Genomic DNA, 9,774 nt, shown 5'->3' on the forward strand with positions numbered 1-9,774 from the left:
TGCAGCAGAGTCACAGAGCTTGGCTTTCACACACCTAACCATAAGGTAGGTGCCTGCTCTAACCAGCATTTAGGTGTCTTACTCATCAAGTGCCATGGAAATATCATATTTGACCCATCAGGTTGATGCCCTGTTCATCATGAGGTGGGTGTGCTGCTCACCATCCTGTAGGTGTTCTGATTGAAGTGTAGCAGTGGTTTCCTGGATGATTAGGTAAATTGTAATGCCATTATCTTTACCTATTTCTATTAGAGCTGTGTTCCCAAATTAAGAAGGTTTGCCAAAGAAGAAATGTTACAGTGATGCCAATGTGACTGTTTAGTGGATCAGAAGTTGTCTTCCTAAAGGCAAACCACTGGAGGTAAGTATTGTTCCCTGCTTGCCCCAGAGCAGAGGCCTGCTTTCCTCTTCACAGTTAGAGCCTCAATAAGAGGAGGGTGGCCCTACCCAGGAATTAGCAAGACTGAGACTAGAAAAGCAAGGCACAGTCTTCTGTGATGATTTCCCTAGTCTTTGCGTACCATAACTAGACTGATTAAGCTTAGCAAAGACCCATACAGGTAATTCCCAGTGTGATTCAAATCTCAGGCTAACCATAGCAGAAGAAATATTTTCTAAAGATATCTATATCCCAGGCAGAGAGAAGAAGCATGCAGCAGTGCTTTGAAAACGGAGCACATGTGAAAAGACAAAATGGCCACCCGCAAATATAGAGTATCTGATGAAAAGAAGATATACCTAGCTTCAAAATTCATCAACCAAACACCTCCAGGAGAGTTTAAGGAAGTATTCCATGATATTCGGCTGCTGGTTAATAATGACAATCTCCTCAAGGAAAGGATAGGACGGGCAATTGCTCAATATAACATGAATCAGTTCACACCCGTGAAGATGCAAGGTTATGAAGATCATGTTTTAGTTACAGAGCATGGTTATGTAGGTAACAACAGATTTTTCGATCCAAGAAACAGAATTTCTTTTAAGTTTGATCACTTACGAAAAATAGCCAGTGACCCTCAGCTAAGGCTTACAGATGGAAATTTAACATATTTGCGAGAGTCCTGTGATAATGCATTAAGAGCCTATATCAAACAGAATTATTCTACTGGCTTTAGTACTGTTTATGGTAAAACTATACATGGGAAAAAGACCATTATTGCTTGCATTGAAAGCCACCAGTTTCAGCCCAAAAAATTCTGGAATGGATGCTGGAGATCACAATGGAAGTTAACCATCACACCACCCACAGCACAGGTAATTGGAATGCTCAAGTCTCACGTTCATTATTATGAAAATGGAAATATCCAACTAGTTGTCCATAAAAGTATACAAGAATCATTAACTGTTCTCAATGAAGATCAAACTGTGAAGATGTTTATTAAGATCATAGAGAAGGTAGAAAATGGGTATCAGGCAGCAGTTAATGAAAACTACCACACAATGTCATGTACAACATTCAAAGCCCTGCGTAGACAACTTCCAATTACCTGTCACAAAATCGACTGGAACAAGATACTTACCTACAAGTTCTGCAAAGAACTCAAGTTTAAATATGCTTAGTGGCCCACTGTTGCAGTCTCTAGTATGTGTGAGCATAAAAGATCTAACAGGGTTTGGTCATAAAATATGAGAGTGACTTAATAAGAAAGTTAACGATCTAGCTTCATGGGATATTGTTGAACCTATACCACTGTTTTGATTCATTTATATATTCTCCATCTTGTTGAATCAAACACCTATGTGACTCTCAAATTTTGTCAAATTCAACACCTATGAAACTCACAAATTGTAATAAAACCAAGTGGAAAAAAAAAAAACCCTTCCAGTCAATTTCTTTCTTTTATAACCTGGTATTTCAGAGAATGCTATTTTTTTTAACAGGAGGTAAAATTCATTCCTCTATCACTCTGTCCACCAACAACTCACATGTAACTATGATATACCAAGCTTCCCAGGTTCACTAGCAGGCATATGTGTGACACTTTGATGATCCGGCCTTAAGGGAAGGTCAGGGGTGTTTTGTTTTGTTTTGTTTTGTTTTGTTTTGTTTTGTTTTGTTTTGTTTTGTTTTGTTTTGTTGTAGTGGCTAGTGCTTTTATTCAGCTTTGTTTTGGCTCAGTAAATTTGTTTGCAAATAAAATCTGTGTTAGCATTTTTATTTTAAATAAAATGTTTTTATTGTTTTTGTCATTTATACTCTTTATCCATGCCTCTATATTGGGTAGTTTAATAGAAATACAAACAATTGTAGCTCTCCACAACTGATGGCAAGGACACAGTTTCTTGTTGTTCTTTCTGCTGATACTTCTTCTCATTCTCTTCTTCCTCCTTCAATTGATTTTCATCAGGAAATCAATCCATTTACTTCAAGGGGCATAAAAACTATGTGGAAATAAAGGGATTCTTTGTCAGAAATAAAGTTGGAGAATAGTAATGATCTCTTGTCTTTGATAGCCATAGTCTTCTAAGAGGAAAAACTTCTACCATTAATTTTTTTAAAAAAACAGTAAATTTCCTCTTTATGTAAGGGGAGGTGCTGATAGTAAAGTCTAGCTCCCTAATTGGTTCTTGATTTATCAATAAAAAAGGCCAAAAGCCAGTTGGAAGGTACAAGTGGAATTTCTGGGTACCAAGAGGAAAAGGAGATGCAGGGAAAGAGGGAGAGGGGGCTTTTGTACCATGCTTTGGAACAAGAGGAAAATAGCTGTTATGTAAGGACTGGGGCAGCTAGGGTCTTCAGCCTCCATTGTTGGTGGGGACCAAGGATGTTGACATGTTGGGTGGGAGGGGGTAGCTGATGCAAGCCACTAAGTTTACAGCAGAGGGAGAGATCAATAAATTGGTAAGGCCACACATTTCCAGGCTGGAGGTGTCTGTGTCCAGCAATTGTGCCATGAAAGGCAAGCTGTAAAGTGACAAGCTGAGTGTGTGTCCTCTATCTGCACATTAAAGGGTCTTGGGTGGGGCTGGCAACATGTTCCCTCCCAGAGGAAGAGTTTTGGGAGTGGGCTGGTGGAAAGGTCGACCCAAGACAAGTAGAGAGAGGCCGGGTTGTGGTTGGTGGCAGCAGATCCCAGAGCCAAGTGGGAGCAAGGGTGGTTAGAAAAGGAAGCCAGGTCCCATTTGTCAATTCTTGATCTTAGAGAATACGCTATTGGTGTTCTGTTCAGAAACTTTCTCCCTGTACCGATGTCCTCAAGGGTCTTCCCCAGTTTCTTTTCTATTAGCTTCAGAGTGTCTGGCTTTATATGGAGGTCCTTGATCCATTTGGATTTGAGCTTAGTACAAGGAGACAAGGATGGATCAATTCGCATTCTTCTGCATGCTGACCTCCAGTTGAACCAGCACCATTTGTTGAAAAGGTTATCTTTTTTCCATTGGATGTTTTCAGCCCCTTTGTCGAGGATCAAGTGGCCATAGGTGTGTGGGTTCATTTCTGGATCTTCATTCCTGTTCCATTGATCTGCCTGCCTGTCACTGTATCAATACCATGCAGTTTTTAACACTATTGCTCTGTAGTATTGCTTGAGGTCAGGGATACTGATTCCCCCAGAATTTCTTTTGTTGCTGAGAATAGTTTTAGCCATCCTGGTTTTTTTGTTATTCCAGATGAATTTGAGAATTGCTCTTTCTAATTCTGTGAAGAATTGAGTTGGGATTTTGATGGGTATTGCATTGAATCTGTATATTGCTTTTGGCAAAATGGCCATTTTAACTATATTGATTCTGCTGATCCATGAGCATGGGAGGTTTTCCCATTTTTTGAGGTCTTCTTCCATTTCCTTCTTCAGAGTCTTGAAGTTCTTGTCATACAGATCTTTCACGTTTGGTAAGAGTCACCCCAAGATACTTTATACGTTTTGTGGCTATTGTGAAGGGGGTCATTTCCCTAATTTCTTTCTCAGCCCGCTTATCCTTTGAGTATAGGAAGGCCACTGATTTGCTTGAGTTGATTTTATAACCTGCCACTTTGCTGAAGTTGTTTATCAGCTGTGGGAGTTCTCTAGTGGAGTTTTTTTTGGGTCACTTAGGTAGACAATCATGTCATCTGCAAATAATGATAGTTTGACTTCTTCCTTTCCAATTTGTATCCCTTTGACCTCCTTATGTTGTCAAATTGCCTGAGGTAGTACCTCAAGTACAATATTGAAAAGATAAGGAGAAAGGGGGCAGCCCTGTCTAGTCCCTGATTTTAGTGGGATTGCTTCAAGTTTCTCTCCATTTAGTTTGATGCTGGCTACTGGTTTGCTGTATATTGCTTTTACTATGTTTAGGTATGGGCCTTGAATTCCTGTTCTCTCCAAGACTTTAAGCATGAAGGGATGCTGAATTTTGTCAAATGCTTTTTTAGCATCCAATGAAATGACCATGTGGTTTTTTTCTTTGAGTTTGTTTATGTAGTGGATTGCATTGATGGATTTCCATATATTGAACCAACCCTGAATCGCTGGGATAACGCCCACTTGATCATGGTGGATGATCATTTTGATGTGTTCTTGGATTCGGTTGGCAAGAATTTTATTGAGTATTTTTGCATCGATGTTCAAAAGGGAAATTGTTCTGAAGTTCTCTTTCTTTGTTGGATCTTTGTGTGGTTTTGGTATCAGCGTAATTGTGGCTTCGTAGAAGGAATTGGGTAGTGTTCCTTCTGTTTCTATTTTGTGGAATAGTTTGAAGAGTATTGGTGTTAAGTCTTCTTTGAAGTTCTGATAGAATTCTGCACTGAAACCATCTGGTCCTGTGCTTTTCTTTTGGTTGGAAGACTTTCAATGACTCCTTCTATTTCTTTAGGGGTTATGGGACTGTTTAGATGATCTATTTGGTCTTGATTTAATTTTGGTATTTGGTATCTGTCAAGGGAATTGTCCATTTCCTCCAGATTCTCCAGTTGTGTTGAGTATAGGCTCTTATAGTAGGATCTGATGATTTTTTGGATTTCCTCAGTTTCCGTTGTTATATCCCCCTTTTCATTTCTAAGTTTGTTAATTTGGATACTTTCTCTGTGCCCTTTGGTCAGTCTGGCTATGGGTTTATCTATCTTGTTGATTTTCTCAAAGAACCAGCTCCTGGATTCATTGATTCTTAGTACGGTTCTCTTTGTTTCCAATTGATTGATTTCAGCCCTGAGTTTGAGGATTTCCTGTCTTCTACTCCTCCTGGGTGAATTGGCTTCTTTTTGTTCCAGGACTTTCAGGTGTGTATGCTAGTGTATGCTCTCTCCATTTTCTTTTTGGAGGCACTCAGGGCTATGAGTTTTCCTCTTAGCACTGCTTTCATTGTGTCCCAAAGATGTGGGTATGTTGTGCCTTCATTTTCATTAAATTCTAAAAAGTCTCTGATTTCTTTATTTCTTCTTTGGCCAAGATGTCATTGAGTAGATAGAGTATTATAGGCAAAGGACACCATCAAAAGGACAAATCGGCAACCAACAAATTGGGAAAACATCTTCACCAATCCTACATCAGATAGAGGGCTAATATCCAATATATATAAAGAACTCAAGAAGTTAGACTCCAGAAAACCAAACAACCCTATTAAAAAATGGGGTACAGAGTTAAACAAAGAATTCTCACCTGAAGAACTTCGGATGGCGGAGAAGCATCTTAAAAAATGCTCAACTTCATTAGTCATTAGGGAAATGCAAATCAAAACATCCCTGAGATTTCACCTTACACCAGTCAGAATGGCTAAGATTAAAAATTCAGGAGACAGCAGGTGTTGGAGAGGGTGTGGAGAAAGAGGGACACTCCTCCACTGCTGGTGGGGTTGCAAATTGGTACAACCACTCTGGAAATCAGTCTGGCGGTTCCTCCGAAAACTGGGCACCTCACTTCCAGAAGATCCTGCTATACCACTCCTGGACATATACCCAGAGGATTCCCCACCGTGTAATAAGGATACATGCTCTACTATGTTCATAGCAGCCCTATTTATAATTGCCAGATGCTGGAAAGAACCCAGGTATCCCTCAACAGAAGAGTGGATGCAAAAAAATGTGGTATATCTACACAATGGAGTACTATTCAGCCATTAGAAACAATGAATTCATGAAATTCTTAGGCAAATGCATGGAGCTAGAGAACATCATACTAAGTGAGGTAACCCAAACTCAAAAGGTGAATCATGGTATGCACTCACTAATAAGTGAATATTAACCTAGAAAACTGGAATACCCAAAACATAATCCACACATCAAATGAGGTACAAGAAGAAAGGAGGAGTGGCCCCTTGTTCTGGAAAGACTCAGTGAAGCAGTATTCAGCAAAACCAGAACAGGGAAGTGGGAAGGGGTGGGTGGGAGGATGGGGAGAGAAGGGGGCTTATGGGACTTTCGGGGAGTGGGGGGCTAGAAAAGGGGAAATCATTTGAAATGTAAATAAAAAATATATCGAAAAAAAATCAGGAAACAGCAGGTGTTGGCGAGGATGTGGAGAAAGAGGAATACTCCTCCACTGCTGGTGGGGTTGCAAATTGGTACAACCACTCTGGAAATCAGTCTGGTGGTTCCTCAGAAAACTGGGCACCTCACTTCCAGAAGATCCTGCTATACCACTCCTGGGCATATACCCAGAAGATTCCCCAGCATGTAATAAGGATACATGTTCCACTATGTTCATAGCAGCCCTATTTATAATTGCCAGAAGCTGGAAAGAACCCAGGTATCTCTCAACAGAAGAGTGGATGCAAAAAACGTGGTATATATACCCAATAGAGTACTATTCAGCCATTAGAAACAATGAATTCATGAAATTCTTAGGCAAATGCATGGAGCTAGAGAACATCATACTAAGTGAGGTAATCCAGACTCAAAAGGTGAATCACGGTATGCACTCACTAATAAGTGGATATTAACCTAGAAAATTGGAATACCCAAAACATAATCCACACATCAAACGAGGTACAAAAAGAAAGGAGGAGTGGCCCCTTGTTCTGGAAAGACTCAATGAAGCAGTATTCAGCAAAACCAGAACAGGGAAGTGGGAAGGGGTGGGTGGGAGGCCAGGGGGAGAGAAGGGGGCTTTTGGGACTTTCGGGGAGTGGGGGGCTAGAAAAGGGGAAATCATTTGGAATGTAAATAAAAAATATATCGAATTAAAAAAAAAAAAGAAAAAGAAAAGAAAGGGAAGCCAGATTGGGGCTGATTGCCACTGATCCTGGAGCTAAGCCGGGTGGGACAGAAAGGAGCCAGGAGTAGCCAGAGCATGGGCAGCAGCTCCTGGGCAAGGCGTAAGCTGGTTTTTAAAACTACAAGCAACATGTTTATCTTTTGCAACCTTCCCTCCAATGCAGTGAAATTCTCTATTGCAGATTAATGAAAAAATACAAGGTACTAGTTGAATCCTCTCTTGAAAAGTCCCAGTGGGTTGGGTGGAATGTGGAGTGTACTAATAGAAGGATAAAATCATGGAAATGTAACGAGAAAAAAGTAACTGGCAAAGAGCAGCCTGATACTGTGGAAAAATGGAAACTCAATTCAGAAGCCACCCAACTGTAGACTCTCTAAGCCACAACATTTTGCAACTTGGAGAGTGGGCTGCGTCTATTTTGAATACTTTTATTCAGAGAGGGCTCTGAATTGCAACCCAAGGAGATGTATAGATGTAGAATATAAATGACAAAAACAGGAGAACTATGCCATCACACCTTTTGTTTGAGAGCTGGGATGCAATACAACAAGCAAAATACCTAGGGATTACTAGGTGTTCACTTGGAATCCACTCAGCATTGCTATGAGGTAGAAATTATTGATGGCAAGGAAACAGTAAGAAAACTGACTCAGTAAGTGTAGACACAGGCAGGGACTAATGCCAAGGCTTCCAATTTGTCCATGCTTTCCTTACCTTGGAGGTGCCTTTCAAATTTTAGATTTTCTGTGAGCCATAACACTCTAATCACTGATTACTTGTGGAATCAAATCCCTGTTCTATCATTTACCAGCTATATAACTTTTGCCAGGATTCCTCACTTTCTTACTCTTGGCTTTTTAAGCTGTATAATGGGGTGATGTAAAGTTCTTTGCTTACTCATTTTCTCTCAGTTTAGCTTAGAACTCTTCAGCGATGAAGGTTGTTTTTGATGGAAAGCTTTATATCTTCTGCTAATTTTGAAAGGATGGGGTGACTGGTAGTGCGTTTCACCAAAAGAACAAACGTCTCCTCCCCATTTTTCAGAATCAGGCAAAAGAGCCAGAATGAAAATGTGAGATGTGGACCAGCATATTAGTATTTGATAAAGTTTAGCTTACAAGAAATGCACATGAAAGAGAAAATTCATTGTGATTCTATGTCAATACAGACTTCACCTAAATGCATCCATAGCCTTGGACTATGAAGGTTAGGATTCTGTTGATAGGATATTAAAGGTGAAACATTAGTTGGCATTTTAATTTGATGAGAAAACACTGGCTTTGGAAATAAATTAAGGCTACCTATTTGAACACTGAGAGGAAGAGAGCAAGGAGGAATTCTGGACGTGTTTTAAGACTGATTTCTCTGCACACTAGGGATCTGTGCACAGACAGGAAGTACTAATTAGGACAGTAGCCTTGAGCCCTCCGCTGAACCCTGGAGTAAAGTCAGTGATAACAATGTAGTGAGGACATGCTTTCTTCTTCATTTCCTTTTTCAATCATTCTTTTCTCAGGCTAAAAAGAAAAAAAAATCAGCGTTTGAAAACATTTTTGTTCTCTTTTCACTATTGAAAATCTAGAGAACAAAGCCAGTTGTCTCAACTGTTCATTTTCCAACCTTGTTACAGGAACACTACAAAATAAAATCAAGCAGAGGTTAATTTTAGAGTGAAGAGTTTGGACATAGTGTACTAAAGAAGCAACTTGTAAAGTGAGAGGTGCAAAAATTATGTCTCCGGAATAAAAAGTAACAAGCAATATGGACATGTATGAAAATTAAGTATTTTATGGGAATAAAATTAAGAAGTTACATTTCTATAAAACTCTTTAACAAAAAGAAGCAGAAATAAGAAATTCTAGGAAACATGTTAAAATAGAAAAATTTGCTATGGAGACCCTAATCTTTGAACTCTATTCTCTTTTCAGTTCAGAGCGCTAATGGAGGGTCCTCCTTGCCCTGCCTCTTGGTCACTCCATGACCGCATGCCCCCACTCTTTCAAATTTTTCATCTCAGTTAAGATCCTGCAACTCCAGCACTTAACTTTGTGGTAACTGCTATAGAATAACCATGGTTTGCCTCCCTCTTCCTAGAAATTCATGTTAATAGAGATCAAAGAGTGGCAGTAAATGAAAGAGCTCATGTGGCCTCCATAACTGTGGCCAGCAAGTGTCAAAATAGAGCAAAGAGTTTGAGGAGGAAAGGACCAAAAAAGAATCTTAAGGAAAGCAAGCTAAATTCTAAAACTCCCTTTTCTACATGTTTGCCCCATAAATGGCAAAAACACTTTATGAGTTTGTTTTGTAAGGCACAATTTAGCTCTAAGAACCATTCAAACAAAATTGATTTTTCTCAAATAGAAAAAGAAAAAAGAAAGAAAGGGAGATTTTTATTTTAAAAGTACCCTGTGGATTTTCTTTGTTAGTATAAAAATTATTTTCAGTTGAAAAAAATAATAAATTGCTTATGGGTTCAACATCCAGAGGACAAGACTATTAGGATTCTGTTTAAGCTCCACCCCAGTTACCTGGTAACAGCCAGGTAGGCCTGGCCAACAGAAAAGAGGATGCTTAGCCCCTCCTCTCTCTCTTACCTCTCTTATTTCTCTTACCCTTCTTACTCCTCTTACCTCTTTTACATCTCTGA

General features: G+C 39.5%; 1 protein-coding gene across 1 annotated transcript; it reads left to right on the forward strand.

Annotated features, from left to right (window-relative positions):
• The first annotated feature begins 693 nt into the window (after nucleotides 1-693).
• LOC127674391 (F-actin-capping protein subunit alpha-1-like) lies at nucleotides 694-1,560 on the forward strand. Its single transcript, XM_052170199.1, has one exon. It carries the CDS (start codon nucleotides 694-696, stop codon nucleotides 1,558-1,560), a length of 867 nt encoding a protein of 288 aa, XP_052026159.1.
• Nucleotides 1,561-9,774: the final 8,214 nt, after the last annotated feature.

The sequence above is a fragment of the Apodemus sylvaticus genome, chromosome X (assembly GCF_947179515.1).
Source record: "Apodemus sylvaticus chromosome X, mApoSyl1.1, whole genome shotgun sequence".
NCBI lineage: Eukaryota > Metazoa > Chordata > Mammalia > Rodentia > Muridae > Apodemus > Apodemus sylvaticus.

Bases quoted from the DNA above. Each gene is read 5' to 3' on its own strand.
- LOC127674391 (XM_052170199.1), top strand. From the start codon at position 694: ATGGCCACCCGCAAATATAGAGTATCTGATGAAAAGAAGATATACCTA.